This window comes from Plecotus auritus (assembly GCF_963455305.1).
Source record: "Plecotus auritus genome assembly, chromosome: 8".
NCBI lineage: Eukaryota > Metazoa > Chordata > Mammalia > Chiroptera > Vespertilionidae > Plecotus > Plecotus auritus.
In genome coordinates, this window is record NC_137782.1 from 59,695,051 (window position 1) to 59,720,467 (window position 25,417).

Sequence of the window (25,417 nt, forward strand, 5' to 3'; positions counted from 1 at the left end):
AAATTTATCTTTTTTGTTTAAAGTATTACAGATGGCCGAAACCGGTTTGGCTCAGTGGATAGAGCATCAGCCTGCGGACTCAAGGGTCCCGGGTTCGATTCCGGTCAAGGGCATGTACCTTGGTTGCGGGCACATCCCCAGTGGGAGGTGTGCAGGAGGCAGCTGATCGATGTTTCTAGCTTTCTATCCCTCTCCCTTCCTCTCTGTAAAATATCAATAAAACATTTTAAAAAAATAAAAAAAATAAAGTATTACAGATGACCCGTATTTCCTCCAATAATCTTCTTCAAAAGGAACATGTTTTAATTATAATTTTGTTACTGATGAGGTGGAACATTTGTATATATTCTTTTTTTAAATCCTCATATGCCTTTCATTAATTTTCAGAGAGAAAGGAAGAGAGACAGACAGAGAAACATATATGTGAGAAAGAAACATTGATCGGTTGCCTCCTGTACATGCCCTGACTGAAACCAAACCCACAACCTAGGTATGTGCCCTGACCCGGAATCAAACCCACAACCTTTTGGTGTACAGCATGATGCTCTAACCGACTGAGCCACCTGACCAGTGCTGTATATGTTTTTTAATTGGTTATTTATAATTATTCTTTTGTAACTCATCTGCTCATGTCCTATATACCAGTGCATGTCAGTTTTAATATGCACACAAGCCACAGTCATCTAGAGATCTAATTGGAATACAGATTCTGATGCAGAAGGTCTGGGGTAGGGCTTTCGATTCTCCATTTCTAACCAGCTCCCATGTGATGCCAGTGCTACTGCTGTGTGTGGCCCACACTTTGAGTAGCAAGCCTTAACATTTTTTTTTCTTACTGATATGTGAGAGCATTTTATATATTAGGAATATCACATTGATGCAAATACTTTCCCAGGTGATTGTATTCTAACTTTGTTTATCATAAATTTTGCTTCGGCTTTTTATTTGCATGCAAATAAGTTAATAGTTTCCTTGATAGTTTACTTCTGGGTTTCAGGACTCCCCCTCACTCTTTGACAACTTTTAATGACCACTTTACTCCTATTCCTTTACCCCCTCACTTTCATGTCCCTGCACTGAGTACCACTACTGTTCTGCCTATGAGATAGTAGAACCAGAAAACATGTTCTGCCACAAGCAGAAGTAAAGCAAGAATAACGATTAGGGCTAGCATGTTCAGCTCTGCTGTGTGCCTTTTCTACCACAGGCAACAGATGCCCTTCATGAGGTGTTTATGGGAAACAAGCTCCAAGAAGCTATGTTCCAACTCTTTCCTCAGCTTCTCATGACACTGCTCATCCAGATTCACCACAGCATCGGCCTCACCATGTCTGATGTCGCCATCCCACCTGGCCTGTACACAGAACAAGAAATGTCTTCAAAGGTTACTCCTTTGTGGTACTGCCCATTGTGATTTTATTGACCTTAGCTAACACTTTAAGCACCGGGCACTGTAGTAGACACAAGGATGGCCAAGATGTGGTCCCAACTGTAGGAGCGCTTATAGTCTACTAGCTTCATGAGACATCAAGATGAAATGCCCAGGAATTATTCTGGCTGTCATTGGTTGTCCTTGGTTTAATTGATGCCAAGATAAATTAGGCTATCTGGGTCCAGAAGCCCTGCAAAATAATGTGTGATATCATGCAAGCCTTTTTTGATAAATCAAGTAGAAACAGAGTCCAGCAAAACAACCTTAAACTCACCTCCAAAACCATACTGATCCATAATTGAATAATTCTCTATTTCTGCTTTATTGCATAGAGAGGTATTTTTAGTTTCCAATTAGGGTATCAGTAGATATTTTTTAAGTGTTTCTGTGGCACAAGGATTTCTTTTGGTGATGTTACTAGTATGTCCAGGATACTAGTTCAATAAGTAATTTTTAAAAGTAATGGCGTAAAAAAAAGTAATGGGGTAAATTTATGGGGTATAAATAAGTGTTATCTAAATAAAGCTTTTTAAAAAAGCAGTGGGCATCAGTTTAGCATCCCATATAATTTGTTTTATCATAGATTTCTTTCCAAATCCCAGGGAAATAAAATCTAGTTCGATTTCTTTATGCCTATAATTTGTGTGAGAGGGGACCTTTCGAGTTCTTAGAGCATTCCAAGTTTTTTGGGGAATCTAGAAAGAAGAGAATTGCAGTCTAGCAGCTATCAATGCCTGCCCTCCTCAGTGAGAGCAGGATAATTGTGTGCTGTAAGTTGGAAGGGCCTGTTCTATTCACTTGTACTGTTTTTGTTTGATTTAGCTTTGCCATACAGGCTACAAAGACTCTCCTCCTCAGAACATTGTGCTTGCAGGAATTCAACATCATGGAAAAGAATGAAGGATGGACCCTCCTGGCAGGAAAAGATTGCCATCTTCAGGGAGTATCTCTCCTTGCCAAGTAAGGCTTCCTTGACATGCATACATGCTCTAAATCAGCATTGTTTTAAGTTATTTTTCCCCCTTTAGTTACCACAACAACCAAGCTTAGATAACCTTCTTGTCATAGGGCAGGCAAATATCCATAATGCCAGGCAAATTTTTTAGATGTCCTAGCCCTGCCATACCCTCCTTTCACCTGCAGCTGGGTAAACACTTCAGTGGGGAAAATGCTCTCTGTTTAGGAACATTTCTAAGAGCTGTTCTGTTGGTGTTCTGTTTTGCAGTGCATTGCTGAAAAGAAATCACGTCCTTGCACATAAGATCTTATACTTGTTAGTCCCTCTTCTTAACCGAGGAAATGCTAAACATAAACTCACATCTGCAGGCTTTTTTGTGGAGGTAAGACTCCTTACTTAGAAGCTGGATTCAGGAAGCCTATAAAGCAGCAGGACCTCCCTTCCTAGGCCCTGTCCAACTTAGTGGCAGGTTATGATTCCTTTCAAACTGGGGATAGAGAGAGTTTCAGATTCAAGCCTATTGAAATTTTTCTTTCCCCATATTCATCATTCAACATTCCTTATTTACCCACAGTGTAAGCATCACCTTGTAATGTAGGTGCTGTATAGTAGAGGTTTTATAAGTATAGCATTTTAGAGTTGGTGTGAAGGTGGCTCCTCTCATGAAAAGGACTCCAAGTTAACTTCTTTGGTTGATTTCTGGGTTCTTTCAGCTTCTCCAGAGTCCAGTGGCTAGGAGACTGCCCAGCATATACTCTATTGCCCGCTTGAAAGACTGGCTATATCATGGAAATAATATCTTTAAAATTCTCGCCCTGACGGGACTGTACTACATTATCAGACATCAGGAGATGGTAAGAGGGGCCCCTAGACCACCAATTCATAAGTCACAAATAAAACATACCCCAGAAAGGCACACAAGAAACTGATAATAGCTGAGGATGAAAATTGGGTAGTCTGGGCACATGGTAAGTCGGAGTACATACCTTTGTACCATTTGAAATGTATACCTAGAAAATACATAAGTACAGACTATTAAGCATTTAATGAAATTTAAAAAAATAAAACAGCTAAGCCACACATATTCATAATACTTGAAACCTGCAGTTTGTGTACATTTCAAATCATTATCATCACAACATGGGCAACATTCGTGTGTCTTTTTATGCCATGTACTATATTACCTTATCATCTAGGACAAGAGTCACTGACGTTCATGTTGAAAGCTCATTTTCCACAGGCCTAACTAAACGCTAAGCCAGGTCAGAAGAGAGGCTTCAATTTTATCACTTTAATTCTATTTTCTTTTATTTCAAATACAGGGATAGGAAAAATAGGTTTATAGTTATGAGTACACAAAACACAGTTAATAAAGCTCTTGTAATCATTGTAACCTGCATGTCTTTCTCCATACAAACAACTGTAAACCTACTTTTGCCCACCCCTGTGTATATCTGAAATTCTGGTTGATTGGATATATGAATATTTGTGGCTTATTCTATTTAATTTTTACATGTATATGTGTTTTTTTAAATATTTTTATTGATTTCCTAGAGGAAGCGAGAGGGAGAGAGAGATAGAAACATCAATGATAAGAGAGAATCATTGATTGGCTGCCTCCTGCATGCCCCTACTGGGGATGGAGCCTGCAACCTGGGCATGTGCCCCTGACCAGAATCGAACCCAGGACCCTTCAGTCCACAAGCCGACACTCTATCCACTGAGCCAAACCAGCTAGGGCATAATTTTTACATGTATGTTTTAAATTTTAAAACCCTGAGAAGAACCCTTGTCAATTTCTGCTTGAATTCCTCCAAAGAATCTTTTAGCCTCTGTTTGAATACCTTTCATGATGGGAAACTTGCTGTGACATAAACTAGCCATTCCACTTTCTCTCATTGTTAGGTGAACTGTTCCTTACATTAAACCCAGTCCATTTCGCTTGACCTTCAAGTGGTCCCATTTCTGCCCTGTGGGGCAGCTCACAACAGCTCTGCTTCCTTCTCTACATGTCAGCCCTACCAATGCTGACAGAGGGCAGTCATGCCTTCTTTAGTCTGTATTCTTGAGTATCCTGTGCTACCAAAAATTCAATAAGCACCAGGTACTGAGTAAAGGAGGGGAGCCCTACTTTGGTACCAGATGGAGTGCTATCTGGAGAGGTGCTGATGCACTCACTCCCTTTGGGCACACAGAGGGAAGACATCCAGAGCCTGTTGCCGTGCATCTTAGACCTGTTGTGGGAAACTGATGAGAAGATTGTTTTGTTGGCCATCCAGATACTCTTGCTGCTCGTTAGAACAATGGATTTCTCTACCCTGGCTGCTATGATGAGGACAGTGTTCTCCTTATTTGGTGATGTAAGACAATGAAGGATATTTTCCTGGGGGGAAGGTAATTGGTATAACAGCAAATAGAAGTTGGGATAATAATAAATACACTCTATTTTGTATAGTGCTTTTTATGTTCAGAGCACTTTCACATCTCCTCTCGTAGGCCCTTCCAGGTAACCTGTAATGTTGCTAGGGTTGGTGTTACTGTTTTTCACATTTAAAAAACCTTGAAACATAAAGACTTGCCAAGGTACTCCCCTGCTTCATGGGATGGGGAAGAAGTTTCTAAAAGGAAAAACATTATCTTTCCTTTCAAGTAACAATCAGGACTGGATCAAGGTGGTAGATATATATCCCCATCCCAAATTATAAATATTTTTCAAAAAGAAATACATGAAGCACAATGAACCACATCCTTGGAAGAGTCAAATATGCAAAGGCTGGGATTTTGAATTTCAGTAAAATAGCTATGGATATTTACCAGGTGTACCGGTTAATAATGCGGATTTTTTCAATAGATGGAGTTACACATATGTTGATATATATGTAATTTGGTACGTATGCTCTTTTGTTGTATTGACAGCAAGCTTCAAAACTTCACATGTCAAATTTTCTGAAGGTGTTAACATCATAGATATTTTTTTCATGCTTAAAAATGTCGAATTTCATGCCAAAAAAAGAGCATTTGCAGGAAGTTTTCATTCATTACTTTATTTTGAAGAAAAGTGCTGCTGAATACTTCGGGAAGCTTACGGTGAACATGCTCCATCTCAAGATACTTGTGAACACGCTCCATCTCAAGATACTTGTGAACACTGGTTTAAATGCTTTAAAAGTGATGATTTCGATGTGAAAGACAAAGAACGTCCAGGTCAACCGAAAAAGTTTGGAGACGAACAATTACAAGCATTATTGGATGAAGATGCGTGTCAAACTCAAAAACAACTTGCAGAAAGGTTAAACGTTGCTCAGCAAACAATTTCTGATTGTTTACAAGCAATGGGAAAGATTTTAAAGGAAGGAAAATGGGTGCCACATCAACTGAACAAAAGACAAATGGAAAACTGAAAAGTCATCAGTAAAATGTTGCTTCAACGGCACGAAAGAAAGTCTTTTTTGCATCGAATTGTGACTAGAGATGAAAATTTGATTTATTTTGAGAATCCCAAATGCACAAAATCATGGGTTGATCCAGGTCAACCATCAACATTGACTGCAAGGCCAAATCGCTTCTGAAAGAAGACAAGGCTCTGCATTTGGTGGGATCAAGAAGGTGTGGTGTATTATGAGCTTCTAAAACCAGGTGAAACCATTAGTACTGATCGCTGCCAACAACAAATAACCAATTTGAACCATGCTTTGATCATGAAACGACCAGAATGGGCCAGAAGACATGGCAAAGTAATTTTGCTTTATGGTGACGCACCATCACACACTTCAAAACCAGTTAAAAGATCTTGCCTGGGAAGTATTAACCCACCCGCTGTATTCACCAGACCTTTCTCCTTCAGATTACCACTTGTTCTAATCATTGGCATACACACTTTCTGAGCAGCACTTCGGCCGCAAGAAAGGGGCCAAGCTGACTCCTGAAGAGGAAGAGATTTTGAACAAAAAACGATTAAAGAAAATTCAGAAGAAATATGATGAAAGGAAAAAGAATGCCAAAATCAGCAGTCTTCTCCAGGAGCAGTTCCAGCAGGGCAAGCTTCTTGCATGCATGGCTTCAAGACCAGGCCAGTGTGGCCAAGCAGGTGGCTATGTGCTCGAGGGCAAGGAGCTGGAGTTCTATTTGAGGAAAATCAAGGCCCGGAAAGGCAAATAAATCCTCTTCCCTCCTGTCTTAGCTCATGTAATAAAGGTGTTTATTCTAAAAAAAAAAAAAAAAACACACAAAGAAAACAAAAAACATATGAAGAAGTGGAAAATTGGGTCACTGAATGGTTTGCCTCAAAACAAAAAAGTTCTATTGGAATGGTCTCCACAAATTACCTGAAAGATGGGGCAATGTGTAGCTAGCGATGGACATTACTTTGAATAAAACACTTTTGATGTTTCTCTTGAAATTATCGTGTTTTCTTTGATCACAAAATCTGCATTATTAACCGGTACACCTGGTAGTACCAGTATCAGGCACAAATGTGAGACTACAGGTGGAACTGTGACCATTTCTCACTTGTAAAATGAGAGAACAACAAGTAGTACAAAGCAGCAGGTCTTACTGTTTCCACAAATATTTGGTTTCTTGCCTTCAGCTACCTACAACTAAATAGCTTCACGTTAGGACTGGCATTTCAACTAACCTAGAGCTCTTATAAGTAAAGCATGAACACTTTCAGTGAGTTGTTCCCCTTTGAATATTCCCTTCATAGGTGAGACGCAATGTTCATTGTTTCTCCATGACCCTCTTTGGAGCCTCTGTAAAGTCTGTGAAATATGCAGATAAGAAAGGTGTAGAGAACATAGTCCTGGACAGCTTGCTCCCACTACTTCTGTATTCTCAGGATGAAAATGATGCAGTAGCTGAGGTAATGTGTAGTATCAACTTCTTTCTGGACTTTACTTCAAATCCAGAGCCAGATCTGCAAATAAATGTTCATATATTTGAAAGCAGGGATTTTTGTGGTACCATCTTTTTTTTTCCCGTTTTTTCTGGTACAGGCTACCTTTTAATTATCTTGACTAAGTGAATTGTTTAAAAAGTACTACAATTTCTCTGTAGCAAATTATGGCCCTTTGTGGGTAGCCCAACCCAAAATTCAGCCTAGCACAGAGTCCAAGATATAGTGCCCCATTCAACAAACTCTTTTTTTATTTATATTTTTAAAATTGATTTGAGAAACAGAGAGAGAGAGAGAGAGAGAGAGAGAGAGAGAACACATTAATGTGAGAGAGAAACATCAATTGGCTACCCTCTGCACATTCCCTGACCAGGGATCACTCCCTGTATGGGACAATGCTGTAACCAACTGAACTAAGGCAAGAAACTTTTTTTTTATTGACAACATTAATAATATTCCTTTTCTTCTTTCATTCAAGAACTGCCTCTTAGCCTTGAGACAAAAAGACTTGTATTGAGGCTAAGTGAAAAACAGTAGCTTCTCTGACAATCTGGAGAAGCATTTGCCTCTCCTTAATCTTCTCAGAGCTTCTGCCATAAAAGTTCTGAGTAGGATGTCATCATCTTTAGTACTTACTGTCCCACATCTCCAAAGTCCATTCCAAGGTACTAACTATAACCACCAGTTACAGCAAAACAGGGAAGTAGGTTTAGACTTCAAGGATTCTGGACAAATGCTGGTGCTCTCACCTACTTATGTTCCTTACAGAAGTGAAAGCAAGTTCAGAAACAGGATTTAATATTATGGTAGACCTTAGCATCTTATTATGGGGGAAGTTTTATGGCCTTGTGGCCATTAATATGAAATATTTTAGACCTCAATAAAGTATAAAGCAAAGCTTCCCAACCATGTGATGAGAAAGTATGCCATGTAGGGATTACACATATATGAAGGTACTGATACTCACCCACCCCTAACCTTGCCCAGGCAAGGCCTAGGGCAGTGAACACTCTGGGCTTATTTTCCTTCAAACCTTGAGTAACCTCTAGTCCCCTCTTTAAGGCTTCTTAGTGGGTTAGCCTAAGCAGAGAGGAGGGATATAACATTATACAGGTTAGGAATCACTAATACAGAAAACATAATAAACACCCATATATCTACCACTCATGCTAAGAAATTAAGCACCTATTTCCAATTGAATTTCCATAAGAACTATCATCCTGAATTTCATTTTTTTTCCCATTGACCTTCCCCCCCGCCTCCCCTACCCCCTGTCGCATGCCCTCATCCCACCACCCCCAGTGTCTTGTGCTGAATTTCATTTGTATCATTTCTGTGGTAAGATTTCTCATGTTTTAAAACCTTATATGTAAAAATACTTTGTGTTGTATCATTTATATATCAGCACCGTTTTGTTTAATATTATACTTACAAGATTTATCTGTTGTATAGCTCTACTTCATTTATTTTTACTGCTATATAGAATTTTACCATGTGAATATCCTATGTCCCATTTTCCTATTCCTAGACATTCAGATTGTCAATTTTTCATTATTACATTGCTGCAGTATTTTCTTGTTTACAGTCTGAGAGTTTCTTGAGGACATAAACCCAGAAGTAGAATATCTGGATATCTTTAACTTTACCAGATATTTACCAATTGCTAAACAAAGTAACTGAACTAATTTGTATTCCCATCAGTCCCCAAAAGGAATTTCAATGGCCCAAATATCTAGTGGACCTGGGACAAAATACTTGCTTGAAGTCATCAGAGGTGTTCCATGGTGCATGGGAGGCATTCTAAGAGTAATGCCTAGAGAAGAGGCCTACTTTTGAAATTTTGCTCAAGGAGCTGCATCAAGAAAGGATCAATACTCTCCAGAGTTCCTTCCAAGCCAGAGATCCCACAAGGACTCTGAGGAACTACACTTTCCTGTGCACAGTGACAGAAAAGTGATAACAGGAGCAATAAGTGGGTGTAGGAGCCCTATCTCTAGGGCATGGGGTAGTGGGAACTCCTACCTGAATCTCTGGTCTGGGTATTACACCTGATAGTTCTCACTTTTGCCTTAAATCAGTGGTTTCTACATCCTCCCAAGAACCCCACAGGTTTTATGGATTCCTTTAGGGACTATGGGGAAGTTTGAGGGCAGTACTCTGGTTCCTTTCCACCCCTCCTCTCACTTCAACAGGGATAATTGTGAGCTTATCAGCTTTTCATATTGGACTTTAGTGTCAGTTTTGAGGAAAGGTCAAAAAATGTTTGAGCCCTGGCTGGTGTGGCTCAGTTGGTTGAATGTCGTCCAGTGCACTGAAGGGTCACAGGTTTGGTTCCCAGTCATGGCAAATGCTCAGGTTGCAGGCTCAATCCCTGGTTGGGGTGCATGTGGGAGCAGCTGAGACGATCAATGTTTCTCTCTCACATTGATGTTCTCTCTCTCTCTCTCTCTCTCTCTCTCTCTCTCTCTCTCTCTCTCTCGCTGTCTCTCTCTCTCCCTTCCTCTTTAAAATCAATAAAAACATTTTAATTCATTAAAGATGAAATTGCATTTTTTTAAAAAATACTGATCTCTGATAATCTTTTTCACAGGAGAGCAGGCGAATCCTAACTATATGTGCCCAGTTTCTTAAGTGGAAGCTGCCCCAACAAGTGTACTTCAAAGATCCCTGGTATATCCGCCCTAGTGAAGTTGAAACAATCTGCAAATTCTTTGTATGTGAGAAATAATGGTTTTGTTAACTTTAAAACACTGACTTTTTTTCCAGATATTGTTTTTTTAATAGATATTTTTATTGATTTCAGAGAGGAAGGGAAAAGGAAAGAAAGATAGAGACATCAATGATGAGAGAGAATCACTGATCAGCCGCCCCCTACATGCCCCCGACTGGGGATCGAGCCTACAACCCAGGCACATGCCCTGACCAGGAATCAAACTGTGATCTCCTGGTTCATAGGTCGACGCTCAACCACTGAGCCACACCGGCTGGGCTCATATGTCTTTTGTAATCATAAGTTTCTATCTATGAACTGTTCTGTACTGTGAATCTATAGTTTCCTCCCAATTGAGTCACAAATACACTTTCTATTACCACCTTTCCTAATGGAAAAGACTGGTGAATTCTTGGGACCCCCACTATTACAGGTTAGGCTATGGGGTAAAGCTAATAGCACATACTCAAATAACTACTTGTGGAGTAAACTGAAATTGAGTTATGTATTGCCTTTACAATGATCTCTAACCCTGCCCTTGGATTTGGTAGATTGTTTTACCCTCCATTAGAGCATGTTCAGGGAGCCCCAAGCAAGGCTGCCATATTGTTGTAGGCCATGCAGCATGATGACAGCATGCCACTGGCTCTGCCAGAACCCTGCTAGCATCCTTTCTCCCCACAAACTTGACAATTTTAGGGGTAGGCTTAAGCCAGAACAGCCTAAGGAGGCTGTCTTTTTTTTTCTTTTTTTTTTTTCTAGACAACTGACTGTAGAACCACTGGGGTCCTAATGAAGACCTTAGGACTTGTCCTGGCCAGGTGGCTCATTTGGTTGGAGCGTTGTCCCTTGCACCAAAATGTTGTGGGCTCAATTCCCTGTCAGGGCACATACCTAGGTTGCAGGTTCGTTACCTAGCCGGGTGCATACAGGAGGCAACCAATCAATGTTTCTCTCTCACATTGATTTTTCTCTCTCTCTCTTTATAAAAAAAAATTAATAAAAAACATATCCTCGGGTGAGGATTTTAAAAAAAAAGACCCTAGGACTGACTATTCCCAGAGATCTTCCATATGAGTAATCTGTTTAGGTCCCAGCAAGGGCTTCCCTGATTGGACTTACAGGGCTAGCAAGCACTGAAGATAGTATTTACAGCAGGAAATTCAGTGCTCTCAGTGGATAAGACTACAGATTATCTATGTTAAATCATAAGTCCTATGAGAACCAATTCCTGTTCTTCTCCAATCCCCAAGATACCTATTCTTGTAAGAGATCCACTGAGAAGTGAACTCACTCATCCAATAAGCATAACACGTCCAATGTGCAACAGACCCTAGAGAACCCAGAAATGTGCCAAGGATTAAAACTTCCTAAGGGGAACTTGCAAGCTAGTAAAAGATAAAACCTCTTTGTGATATTAAATAGAAACTCAAGGTGGAAAATATGTCCCAAGAGAGGAGTACCTGCAAATGCTGAGTAGAGTTAGGTCAGGAAGGCAGGAGCTGTCAGGGAAGAGCTCATAGGGAGAGAGAACTCAAGGTGGAGTGTAGAGAACAGAGAAGACTTAGATACAGAGAAATGATAGATTTAGAGGCATTACAGGCACAACATGCACATGAGTGGGTGTGAGCAAGGTGTACTCAGAGGATTTAACTCTGTCTAGGGCAGGGGTGGGGAACCTCTTTTTCTGCCAAGGGCCATTTGAATATAATGTCATTCGCAAGCCATACAACTGAAAAATTATGTTGCTATGAAAAAAGCTCCTAGATTTATTGAATTTTGAGTCCCACCCGTGGTTGCCTTGGCAGGGCCAGACCAAATATACAGCCAGATGTTCCCCACCCCTGGTCTAGGGGATTGTTGTGGCATATTATTTATTGAGCAACTGTAGTTATTTCAAGTACTGTACTATCCTATATAATAAAAGGATAATATGCAAATCGACCATCACTCCAACACACAAGATGGTTGCCCCCATGTGGTCAAAGATGGTCATCCCCATGTGGACACAAGATAGCCACCACAAGATGGCCAGCAGGGGAGGGCAGTTGTGAGCGATGAGGCTAGCAGGGTGACTGGATCTGTAGGGAGGGACCAGGCCTGCAAGGGAGGGCAGCTGGGCGCAATCAGGCCTGCAGGGGAGGGCAGTTAGGGGTGACCAGGCCAGCAGGGGAGGGCAGTTGGGGGAGGGAAGTTGGGGGCGACCAGACTGGCAGGGGAGAGCAGTTACAGACAATCAGGCCGGCAAGGGTGCAGTTAAGCGTCGATCAGGCTGGCAGGGGATTGGTTAGGGGATGATCAGGCTGGCAGGCAGAAGTGGTTGGGGCAATCAGGCAGGCAGGCAGGCAGGCAAGCAGTTGGGAGCCAGAAGTCCTGGATTGTGAGAGGGCAGTTGGGCATCCCTCAAGGGGTCCCAGATTGGAGATGGTACAGGCTGGGCTGAGGGACACCCCCCGCCCCCGTGCACGAATTTTGTGTACCGGGCCTCTAGTATATGTATATCTGACCTAGTTCCTGACTATGGAAATTACAGTGAGGCTGATAAAAATAGTGCTGCTACTTTACTCCTTTATATTCTTACTTTTTCCCCCACTTAGGGAAAAAAATGCCAGGAGAAAGTTAACATCCTAGCCCAAGCTTTGACGTTCTCCAAGAATGCAAAACTTCCTATCAGAAGAGCAGCCGTCTTGTTTGTCGGTACAAAGAAAATCATTTAATTACTACAGTAACGTCTATCCTGAACTTTCCCAAATTGTGTTGTTGAATATCCCCATTCTTTATGAAGACCTTGAAAATATTTCTTTGGACAAAGGGGCTATGTTATCGATCGGTAATTATCAAGTAGTTGTAAATCCAGTTTTTAGAATCTAATTATCAAAAGACAATTCTGCCAGCTGCTTAAAGCCAAAGCCAGATCACAGACTCACTGACTTTATTCTGCATTTAGGGATCTTTTCAAAGTACTTGGATCACAATGAGCTCAAAACGAAGGGTACTAAATGGATAGAGGATGGTAAGTAATAACACACTGGGGTTTGGGGTGCCCCATCTTTTGGAAGGTATCTGCAGCAGTGACTGGGCAGGCACTGTGGTAGAGCTGAGACTGAGAACTAGAAAGCCTGACTTGTGGTAAGTGGAAGCCCTTGGAGATTTCAGATGAATGACAGTTTCACCCCAGCCCAATCCCCTCTTTAGGAAAGAACATGACCTTATTTGTCTGGGAACCAGCTTTGATGAATTGTCTCAGCGACAGGTCCTGAACTTTGTCAGGAAATAAGACATTAAATAGAAACACTATCTTAGTAAATTATGATGACACCTCACAAGTACCTCACAAGATGATTGCAGCACTATTTTCTATAAGCAGTTGTCCTGTAAGGTGGTAGGACTTGATAATAAAGATGTTTATAGTCATTTTAGGCAACCATCATGCAAATGTTTTTCTGAATTGTTAGTGAATAAATGTCTATAATTGTACAGTTTTGAGGATTTAACACTCAAAGTATTATTTATTCCCACTTAAGAAGTAGGCCTATAATTTATTTTTTTATTATTTTTTAAAATACATTTTATTGAATTTCTTACAGAGAGGAAGGGAGAGGGATAGAGAGCTAGAAACATCGATGAGAGAGAAACATCGATCAGCTGCCTCCTGCACACTCCCCACTGGGAATGTGCCTGCAACCAAGGCACATACCCTAGACCGGAATCGAACCCAGGGCCCCTCAGTCCACAGGCCAACACTCTATCCACTGAGCCAAACCAGTTAGGGCATCCTATCTAATAAAAGAGTAATATGCAGATTGACCATCACTTGAACACACAAGATGGCTGCCCCCATGTGGTCAAAGATCCTGCCCCCATGTGGACACAAGATGGCCAGCAGGGGAGGGCAGTTGGGAGGAACCAGGCCTGCAAGGGAGGGCAGTTGGGGGCGATCAAGCCTGCTGGGGAGGGCAGTTAAGGGTGACCTGGCCGACAGAGGAGGGAAGTTGGGGGTGACTGGATCTGCAGGGAAAGGCAGTTGAGGGGGACCCAGGCCTGCAGGGGAGAGCAGTTGAGGGGTACCAGGCCTGCAGGGGAGGGCAGTTAGGGGTGACCAGGTCTGCAGGGGAACACAGTTAGGGGCAAACAGGCTGGCAGGGGAGCAGTTAGGCATCAATCAGGCTGGCAAGGGAGTGGTTAGTGGGTGATCAGTCTGGCAGGCAGAAGCGGTTAGGGGCAATCAGGAAGACAAGCAGGCGAGCAGTTGGGAGCCAACAGTCCTGGATTGTGAGAGGGATGTCTGGCCCACTGGGATCGGGCCTAAATGGGCAGCTGGACATCCCTCGAGGGGTCCCAGATTGGAGAGGGTGCAGGCTGGGCTGAGGGACACCCCTCCCCGCCTTGCACGAATTTTGTGCACCGGGCCTCCAGTGGGACTATAATTTAAAAATGCCATTGCTAACTCTCACAACCCCAAAGGATATACTTTGATAACCAAATTAAAATCCTGGATAATTCACTGCTTTTAAAATAAAAACATATTAGTAGAGCCCTAATTAGTTGGTTTTCTCAATGGTTAGAGCATTGGCCCACGAAATGAAGGGTCTCAGGTTTGATTCCAGTCAAGGGCACATACCTAGGTTTCAGGCTCCATCTGGTAGGGGCACGTGTGGGAGGCAACCAATGGATGTGTCTCTTTTACATGAATGTTTTTCTCTGTCTCTCCCCCATTCTCTCTGAAACATCAATGGGAAAAATGTCCTCAGGTGAGGATTAACAAAAAATAAAAATATATAGAACTGGTAAAATAGCCAGAAGCTAAAGCTTATTTAGGAAAGGTCATGCCACTTTTCTCTAAGGTCTCTTACTTCTTCACAGTTATCACAGAAGCAAAAAAATAGGAAGGTCATGTAGATTATTTTATTCTATGAGGTAGGATTCTACATGGTTGATTATATTCAATTAAAAGCAAATTATGTTCTAATCTAAAACACTGAAGAATCAAAGTTGCTTTTCTATTCTAAAGTTATTTATATAGAAAATCTAAATTTGTATATAAGTATATATATAGATATACATGAGGATGAACTATATAAATTTGCCATTTTGTAGGGCAAAAACAGTCCAATATCAGCAATCTCAACCTAATGGAATAACCCCACACTATTCCCTCCCTAACAGTGGCTAATCTGTTTTAGAAATAGGGTAGAACACCCTAGCACTCTTTTTGAATAAGCTTATATCATTTACCACAGGCAGTTTTAAGCAAATTTAAACAAAAATGTCAAAAATTAAAAATAACAATTAAAATTAATTTCATGACAAAATAAGTTTCAATTCCTTTGGATTCCAAAATAGATGCCTGTTTCCTCATGTGTTCTGTGGAACATGTAGACAGATCTTAATGCAGCAACTGAAAGAAACTAAAACCTAGTCAAATATTCCATTTTAGAAATCAACATGACGAATTTAAAGGCTAAAATGGTACTTAAAAACAAAAAGCTCCTAGTTATGAAAAGGTCTTGAGCATTTTTGAGACCTTGGAGAGTTAGAAATTGGCTGGGTAGCTCAGTTGGTTAGGGCATGGTCCTGATATGCCAAGGTTGTGGGTTTGATCCCTGGTCAAGACATGTACAAGAATCAACCAGTGAATGCATAAATAAGTGGAACAGCAAATCAGTGTCTCTCTCTCTCTCTCTCTCTCTCTCTCTCTCTCTCAAATCAATAAATAAAAAAATTTTAAAAAGAGAATAACCTTTTCTAATATACAAACATAGATCCATAAAGTAAAAGAATGATAGATTTGTCTATGTAAACTTTTTAAATACCACCTTTGAAACAAAAAGTAACAGAAAGGGTATAAGGGGATAAATAGTGATGGAAACAACTTTTTAAAAAATTTAAAGTAACAGATAAAACTGAAAAATGAACAATGATATGGGAGATATATTTGCCATATAATAAAGGGTTAATATCCTTAAAACAAATCAGTACCTTCTCAAAAGAAAAGTGGCAAACAATATGAATAAGCAATTCATAGGAGAGAAATGGCCAACAAATATATAAAAATATTCAATATTACTAGTAAAGTTTATAAAACAAAATGATGAGATACCAGAATGTATTTTTTTGTCAACATGGCAAAGATTATTAATTAAATCTCAACATTGGTGAGTAAAGAGAAAACACATTATCATACACTGTGCTGGTATGAGTATAAATTGATACAACTTTTTTATAGGTAAGTTTGGTAATATGTATCAAAACCCTTTAAATAAGCACATACTTTCACTTATAAATCCCCGTTGATAAATTTAACCTGTGAAAATAAGCAGAAATCATTATAGGAATGTTCATTTCAGTGTTACTTAAGCAAAAATGGGAAACATCAAGATTAGAAACAAGTTAATTCTAGAATATCCATATTGTACAATCATATGAAGCTGTGAAAAATATTGTTAAAAAAAAAAAAAAAGGGAATAATGATTTAAGAGAAACCTCTAGGACCAACAGGAACTTAGAAATTAATAGTAATAGACGGCCCTAACCGGTTTGGCTCAGTGGATAGAGCGTCGGCCTGCAGACTCAAGGGTCCCAGGTTCAATTCCAGTCAAGGGCATGTACCTTGGTTGTGGGCACAACACCAGTGGGGGGTGTGCAGGAGGAAGCTGATTGATGTTTCTCTCTCATCGATGTTTCTAACTCTCTCTCCCTCTCCCTTCCTCTCTGTAAAAAATCAATAAAATATATTTTAAAAAATTAAAAAAAATAGTATGAGACAAAAGTTAAGGGGTCCAGATAATCTGACTTTATGTAGACTAGTTGGCAGTGTGATTAGTGTAAAGGAGAAAAATATTTGGCAACCCAAAAATGAGTAAGTTTTATAGGTCAAAACTGGAATTGATCTACAAACTTTCAGCTAGAGGTATGGAAAAATGTTAGCCCTTCATGTCAGCTGCTGTAGGCATGTTGGCTGTTTGGTGTCTGGACCACTTACAATGCTCTTCACCTCCCACCTGGGTTTTCTTGCACTTAGATCTGAGACAGCTGCTGCATGACCCTGAGCCCTCTCTGCACATCATCGTCTCTCAAGCCTTATTCCAAATCCAGAAGGTGGGAGCTGAACCAGAACCTGAGCAGACAGTATGCGGATTGAGGAAGCTCATGTGTTGTCTTCCTTCCTAGAAATGCAAGGCAAGCAACATCAGGTAAAAAATAATCCTTTCAGAAACCACAGAAGCAACTAGTGCTCCTTTTTCCCCCCTCAGACTTAAAAAAAGCTGCCTCCACCCATTTAATTACCTCAGAATATATTATTTGCTGTCAAGACTTTTAAGGAATTAGAATATGTAAGAGAGCACAGTTCTTGGTTTGGCAGGTAGAGTGACAATGTACTGAATTTTTGAGGCATTTCAGAGCATCCACAAAGTCCCAGTTTGATAAACATATATAGGAGAGCTTCAAAAGAGATTCTAAATAAATGTTAATGTTGCAATGTTTTTATTGTTGGCTCTTTTGTCAAAATTCAGTCTACTTGTCAACAATCTAAGAATAACATCCAATTCTTATAGTTTAATATCAATGATGTATTTTATAAAATTCCTATACCCTTTCTTCCTTTCCTTTTCCTTTAAAAACCTTCAAGCAAGAAAAAACTTCTGAAGTGGTGTAATGCTAAACCTATTCCAATATGTATGGTTTCCACTCCTTCCCCTTTTTCATTTTTCTGATTCCCTCTTCTACAACTGTTGTCAGATTCTACTATTTGTTGGCTACCCACTGTCTGCTTAGGAGAAAATTTTCTTACAAACAGAAATCTTCTGAGAAAGAGATTAATTTGTATTTATCAATACTTTGATAAGCTACATGTAGAAATGGTCACTATTGATCTAATTCCCAGGCTCTTGTTTGGTTGAGGAACATAAGCAAAGAACCAGGACTTAACTATTCATGGCAATGGAGAGGCCTCATAATATGGAAAAAGAAAAAGGAAATGAGGCAACTAGCATATGAAGAATAGACAGATCCAGTGGTGAAGTGCATTAAGTTTTTGTTTTAAAGTGAGCAATATGAATCTTTACCAACCTATCCCCATCACCTTTCACCCCCATCCCTCTGCCAAGACATTGCTAGGAACAAATTTTTTCATGATTCATGGTGAGTAAGATGTTTTGAGGGATGTGATAGCGTGCCAAATGTGGTTTCAAGGGGATCCCTGCCTAAGAGAGGTCTTGTTTGAGACTAGCAGTCAGGAGTTTGAGCTAAAATGCAGGCCCTGGCTGCTTGATGAACTAACAACTCTTCACCCTCAAGCAGAGCCACCTTGAGGGTTGGATGCTAAACTTCAGTGCAGCAAGCCCATTTGACTTACATGTATCCCATGCTACTTCCTCCTTGGTCTCATAGCACTTACCCAACTCCACTCCACTCCATGCAACTCCACTATCCATTTTATGGATTATCCAATAAAAATGACTAAGGCTTATTGAATATTGACAATGAACCGGACTCTAACTATACTAGATGATTAACTCTTTTAATCCTCATAACCACTCCATGTATTATCTCCATTTCGCAGATGGAGAAGCTGAGGAACAGAACATGAAAGGTACTTGCACAAGCTTGCACAACCTAGTAAATGCTAAACTCAAGTAGTCTGGCTCCAAAGCCCACATCCTTGATTGGTCTGCTCTGCTCCTCTACAATCTGGTCTTTCCCTCTAATGTGAATAAATGTAGATTTATTCTACAATTAATCTCAGTTGCTGGACTCGTGCCCCAAATTCATATACTCAAATAATGCTATAAATTATGATTGAGCCTGGCTGGCATGGCTCTGTGGTTGAGCATCGACCTATGAACCAGGAGGTCACAGCTCGATTCTCAGTCAGGGCACGTGTCTGGGTTGCAGGCTCAGTCCCCAGTGTGGGGCGTGCAGAAGGCAGTTAATCAATGATTCCCTCTCATCATTGATGTTTCTATCTCCTAAGAGTTAGCATACCTCATTTTATTTTTTAATGGGATAGAATGCACATCATACACTGAGGAAAATGGAGTTAGAACAAAAAGTGGTGGTTATTCTTGAGGAATTTTTTTTTGAGTCTTTGGTTAACTTCATGGTCTTTGTCTCACAGCAAAAAAACAGACCTCTAGGTTTAGGATGCAGTTTACTAGTAAATCTCCAGTGACATATAAGAGGTTGAATGAATCTTTTCACTCTACTCATATTTACACTGGAGTCCCTTTCCCTCCAGGCAGATTTTTATTTTCTGAGTAATAATAACAGGGAGGAGCAAGCACAACAATGCATATCTTATTTGTTTTATTGTGTTAAAATTCACAGAGAGAAGCATCCATTAAGAGACAGAGAGGACTGCTCTGTACTGAACTACCTCAGCAGTTTGGGAAGAGCTGAAGAAGTACTTAATAGTGATTCTATTACCAAGTCTGTTTATTCCAAATATCTCCATTATTTTCCTCAGAGATAGGCTTATGTTTTTATGGAATTTTTTAAATATACAAAACAAAAATTTCTGGACATTTAATTTTGTTGTAATATGTTGAAATAAAAGTTCAATATATTTGAATATTATTTTGGCTTTATTTTTATTACATACTATTAAAATGTATTATTCATGATCTATTACTGGCCCAGCTGTCTTTATTAGTTTAGATTTTCACTTTTTAAAATTCAAGTATTGCTTTTCCTCCTTATACTGAGATACCTTTATATATATATATATATATATATATATATATATATATATATATATATATATATATTATTGATTTTTTACAGGGAGGGAGAGTGATAGTTAGAAACATCGATGAGAGAGAAACATCAATCAGCTGCCTCCTGCACACCTTCTACTGGGGATGTGCCTGCAACCAAGGTACATGCCCTTAACCGGAATCGAACCTGGGACCCCTCAGTCCACAGGCCGATGCTCTATCCACTGAGCCAAACTGGTCAGGGCGATACCTATTTTTATAAGAAATTTGTTTTTTCTTTTATTGAAAGATTCAACTATCATGTAAGTAAAAGATGGGATTGGGTGAGGAAAGAATCTCTCAGGCATCAACCCTGGCAAATAAAACTGTACTAGGTACAAGTGTAAAATAAGTCAAATTGTTAGGGCAGAGAGAGAAATAGTGAGGACTAGCTATAGTTAACAAGAAATATTAATCATGCTCTGTTAACCATGATTGTTTTGTTCTGATTAAAGAAAGCACAGTCTGACCTGGCTGGGACCTGGGAGTTAACCTCCAAACGTGGTCCATTCTCCTTATCAGAGAACTGCCTGTCATCATGGAAAGATTAACAACCTTATTGCCAAAACAATGGAGTCCTGGAGGGAAGCCCGCCATTTGCAACCCCAGCTCACATTTCCTGTAACAGGTAATCATTATCCAGTGGTCGGCAAACTCATTAGTCAACAGAGCCAAATATCAACAGTACAACGATTGAAATTTCTTTTGAGAGCCAAATTTTTTAAACTTAAACTTCTTCTAACGCCACTCCTTCAAAATAGACTCGCCCAGGCAGTGGTATTTTGTGGAAGAGCCACACTCAAGGGGCCAAAGAGCCGCATGTGGCTCGCGAGCCGCAGTTTGCTGACCACTGCATTATACCTTCTTATTCCTTTTGTCTACTTACCCATGCCTATAATTCCCTTTGCCTACTTCCCACATAATCTTTGTCCTTCTACCCAAAATAAGCAGCTAGCTTACGATGGGGGGCGAGGCTGGCTGGAGGGGATAGAGAGCAGATATTTGTGGATAACCTGCTGTTCTCCCATGTTTCGGGCAATATTGAAAAATAAAAGGCTCATACATAATTCAACCCTGTCTCTGCTTGATTGGCTGAAGTAGTGACAGGCAGCCCAGACCCATTCCTTGTCTGGTTTCAAAATCTTTCTGTCCCTTCCAGCAACACCTCCTTCCTTCTTCCAGTTTTTAAACTCCATGGTCCTTTTTCTATCTCTCCTCTTAGGAAAGGATCTGGTGAACTCACTGTTAGTGTGAGTGATTAATAATGCAACCTAACATATACCGATCACAATCCTCCAACTCAGTTTTAGCTAGCTCACCTTACTCTAGAAAATAGGACCTTCTAGCCTTACAAACAAATTCCTGACCTCTTAGCCAGGAACTGTAATTAGGAAACATCAAGAATAAAACAGAACAAGCCCTGGCCAGTTGCTCAGTTGGTTGGAGCATCATCCCAATGTGCCAAGGTTGTGGGTTCCATCCTTGCTCAGGTCACATAGAAGAAGCAACCAATGAATGCATAAATAAGTGGAACAAATCTGTTTTTCTCTCTCCCTTCCTCTCTCTCTAAAAATCAATACAATTTTTTGTATAAAAGTAAGAAAACAGAATAAAAAGATAAAAAAGATAACAAATATATTAAAAAAGAAATTAAAAAAATATAGAGAGAAAAATAAATTACAAAAAGTGGAATGACAAATTGCTATTTCTCTTTCTCTTCCTTCTCTAAAATCAATTTTTTAAAAAATGCTATTGCTATTCTGAAATATCTTCTTGTGACCAAAGAATGCCCTGGTCACTCTAGATTTTGATAGCTAAAGGCCTTAAAATGAACAGTTTTAAGTTAAAATTGGTGTTTTCAGTCTTTCAGTTCTTTATCCAAAGTCTAAATCCAAAGTCTAAAGGAGATACAAAAAATCACTTAATTGTCCTTGTGAGTAGGGCTGGCACTACTTTTCCTATAGGGACCCAGCTTAAGGATCACCACTTCAGTTTTTCCTTGAGGAACAACTTCTTACTAGAATGATGAGATCAGGACTTGCCCCTCCCCCACAACTCTCAACTGCTTTTTTTGGACAGTTAGATGATTAGGGAGCAGTTTTTTCCCAAGAGGGGCGTGTGCTGATCAAACATCTACTTAAAGCGCATAGCAAAGCTGGAGAACAAAAAATGTTTTTGAAAGTATTTCAAAATGAAATAACCATTTTGAGACAAATAATCAGAACTTAGTTATACTTTCTTACACTTACTTTGTGGTTTAGAATTGTTTATATTTTGAATGATATTTGGGAGAATGTCCATATAATCTTTTAGTCTTGAAGCTTCTAAAAGTCTTAATCAGGCTTTGGACACATACTCTGGAGAACTCTGAAATATTAAACCATAACTAGGAGGCGAATCATAGAAGCTATCACACAATGGGATCAGAATAGAAACAACCTTCATGATGTATCTGGATCAGAAATGAAGGCAGAATAAGTATTTTACTACTCATACTTCATTTTCTATTCAAAAAAGCTCAATATAGAGTTAAATGGACATGCCACTGGATATTAAGAAAAAAATTTAAAACCCTGATAAAAAGTAGGGTGAGCATTGGGTAAAGGGATTTAAAAAGAAAAAAAACATTCAGATGAGGCTGGGTCTGATGGATATGTCCTCAATACTGCCTACATTTGATTCAAATGATAACAGTGAAGCTGTGAAGTACTGAGAAAGAAAGTGACATGGTATAAACACTAGACTAGTAACTAAATATAAAATGTATTGGAAGAGAAAAATATAAAATGTTGAGACAACTAGAAACCTGGTGGAGGAATCCTTTTGTGATTAGGTAGAGAATAAAGGAGCAGGGGATTCAGTGACTACAAAGGACAGCCATGGGCTAGGTTTTCTGTTGAATATGGCAGTACTGTTTATTGAAAACCAATGACAGTTTAGTTACCATCCAAAATAGGGGAGGAAAAGAGTACTGCTTAAATCTGCTTTATTTCATATAATACTGAAGAGTATTTCCCTTTTATTTTGGCCTCATTTCCAGGGTCCGTACTTCCTAATAATTCAACTCAGGACAGTATGAGAATTACAACATAGCAAAAAGAAAAGTCATAGAAGTGAGTGCTTGATTGGATGTAAAGTGACAAATCAGGTGAATCAAGAGATAGATGAAAATGAAAGGCTTTACACGGACAGGATATGACTTATTGACAGTCCAGATTTAACCCTGAAGAAAAAAAAAAAGAATGGTGTTTCTCAGTTTTTGTTTGATGGATGACCTTTGAGAGATGTTTCTTTTGTTCTTGGATCATTTTCAAGCTGGCAATGCCCCTCAGTTCAAGTCTGGATGATCTGAAAGTCACAGTAAAGGAAGAATCAGTATCTTGCACATAGAATGAAGAAATTAAGGTTTTTCAAGAGTTAATATGCATAAATTAGGAAAAGAATCAGGAGAATCGAATCTAATAGTAAAAAAGAAATGGGCTATGGTACATATGCTACAATTCACTGAAAACCAAACTACTAAAAAGATGAAAAATGGGGCAATGAATCCCTGGTTTTGTTGGATTTATCATTTCTGAGAGTTAACTGTTATCTTGTTTTCTTTTTAAGGCCAGAATTACCCTCTACAGTTCAAATCAGGGCGGGGGAAAGAGATTGGTTAATTATGGCAAAGGCAAAAAACTTAAGGCTTCTTGGCTCTTGTTATCTTGTCCATGACCAGCTATGAAAGCCAGGATTCCTTGAGGAAGACTTACTTTTACTCCATTTTTCCTCAAACATTCCAACCACGAGGTTACAGTTGACAGACCTAGTGATATTTCTCAATTGTTCCAACCGTTTCCATTCTACTGCAAGTGGCTCTATTTTCTACTCAGTAGAGCACCTGGCAGGTCTGCTGAATCTAGATAGGAGCTATGAAGAGGAAGGCCAGGCTCTGAATTCCCAGCTTGACCACCTTTTCCAGGGCCTGGCCACATCAATGATCTCTCACTTTCTGTTTTTATCTTTAGACTTTCTCTACCTGTTTCTGTCCATGATTATTCACATGCTTGGGTTTCCCCTATCCTAGAAAATATTCTTTATTTTGCCTCTCCTCCACAAAACGTCTTAAAGAGAACTTTTTACTTCCTACTTCAACTTTCTGACCTTCCATTGGCCTCTTGGCCATAGTAATATGGCTTCCACACCCACTGTGCTAGAGAACTGCTCTGGCAGAGGTCACTAAAGCATGAGTGCTCCTCCCTCTTGGGAGCACTCCTGTGTCTTTCCTTTCCCCTCTTTCTTCCCCCCAGGCATGTTACCTTTGCCCTTCTCTCTCCCAAGCTCCAAGGGCCCTTCTTCTGCCTCTGTAACTTGTTTCTTGAGCCTATGCAGCCCAGCTGGCTCACTTAAAAACAAAACAAATATATGAATGCTAATATATAAGGCCATTGAATTCTTCATCTTATTTGAATTTTCTGCTGGACTCTGTGGAATACTTCTTTCCTGGCCTCTGAGATATTTGATCTTTGTTTTTTATACCTTTCTGGTCAGTTTTTTGTTGTTGTTGTTGTTGTTTCATTCACTCCCCAAATTCTGACCATCTCTGAAGTGTTGGGTTTTCTAAAGTCTCTTCTCATACCAACACACTCCCTGCTATGAATCTCCTTCTTTAGCTTCAGGTACTGCATGAATATTCTCAAATCCTCATGTCCTGGCTGTGTTCCCATTCCTGGAGCTCTCTCTTTTTTGTTTTAAAACCAAACTTTATTTAAACTTTTGGGTTTTGAAGACTATAATAAATAGTGCACAGTCTACTTTCTCTCAGAGTAACTATTGGAGGTCAGAGTTATGAGCTCTGTTTCAGGGTCTGCAAGGAGTCCTGGCTTCTGCCCTGAGAGGTAGGTGGGGGCTCCTCTCTAGAGCCAGAAAGCACTAAGTCTCTTACAGTGGGTAATGGAGCTCTCTCTTAAATAAGCACAGTAGTCTTATTAGAAAACAAATGAGCCACTACAAGATTACTTTCATCCATCTCACTTCCACTAATCGTGGCATTTCTTTGCTGACAGGAAAGGAAGTTAGGAGGAGGGATGATAAGCCCTGTTACAGACCCATTGGCACTAGAGATAAGTGCCATATCATAAGCAATCCTCCAAGTAAGTAAAAACTCATGGGAAGAGTCTCTGTGCAGACACAATGTGCCAAGAGAATAATGAGATGATCCTGAAGACAGCTGCAGCAGTAGCTTCTAGAAGGAAGCAGAGTAGGAAGTACCACATGGAAAGTTCAGTTTGAGTTTGAGTTTTTGGGGGCAGTTTGAGTTTTTACTCATTTGAGACCTAGCTTGCAGCTGGTTCCCAAGTCCCAAAGGGCCATCTCCCAGGGTTCAGTAGCCTCCTCTTAAACTTCTGCAAGCATCCCAAACACAACAGTTTGAGAACTGATCTGGTCCTTCTGCTTGTACTTGGATTCTAGTTAGCAGCATCACCTTTCACCCGCTTGGCCCACATGGAAACTTGCTATTGGGGAATGACTCATCCCTCTTTAGCAGTGCCCCCTTCAGTTCCAGGCCAGAGACCTCTCTCCAGGCTGACTCCTTCCTATGGTGGACCGGTCCTCTACCAGCTTCATCCAGTCCGGATGTCACAATGCAGCCAGAGAAACCTGTCCAAAACACATCCTCATCATT

The 25,417-nt window shown here is 40.0% G+C and overlaps 1 protein-coding gene across 1 annotated transcript in view; it reads left to right on the forward strand.

The window, feature by feature from the left end:
* MROH8 (maestro heat like repeat family member 8) overlaps positions 1–19,461 on the forward strand; it is a 28,175-nt gene extending 8,714 nt beyond the window's left edge. The window contains exons 5-15 of the mRNA XM_080685805.1: positions 1,208–1,398; positions 2,255–2,392; positions 2,658–2,772; positions 3,104–3,244; positions 4,586–4,750; positions 7,096–7,251; positions 9,875–9,997; positions 12,592–12,691; positions 12,942–13,007; positions 17,016–17,187; positions 19,322–19,461. Coding sequence (XP_080541931.1) covers positions 1,208–1,398; positions 2,255–2,392; positions 2,658–2,772; positions 3,104–3,244; positions 4,586–4,750; positions 7,096–7,251; positions 9,875–9,997; positions 12,592–12,691; positions 12,942–13,007; positions 17,016–17,164 — 1,344 coding nt within the window. The 3' untranslated portion in view covers positions 17,165–17,187; positions 19,322–19,461. The remainder of the gene's footprint in view (positions 1–1,207; positions 1,399–2,254; positions 2,393–2,657; positions 2,773–3,103; positions 3,245–4,585; positions 4,751–7,095; positions 7,252–9,874; positions 9,998–12,591; positions 12,692–12,941; positions 13,008–17,015; positions 17,188–19,321) is intronic.
* Positions 19,462–25,417: the final 5,956 nt, after the last annotated feature.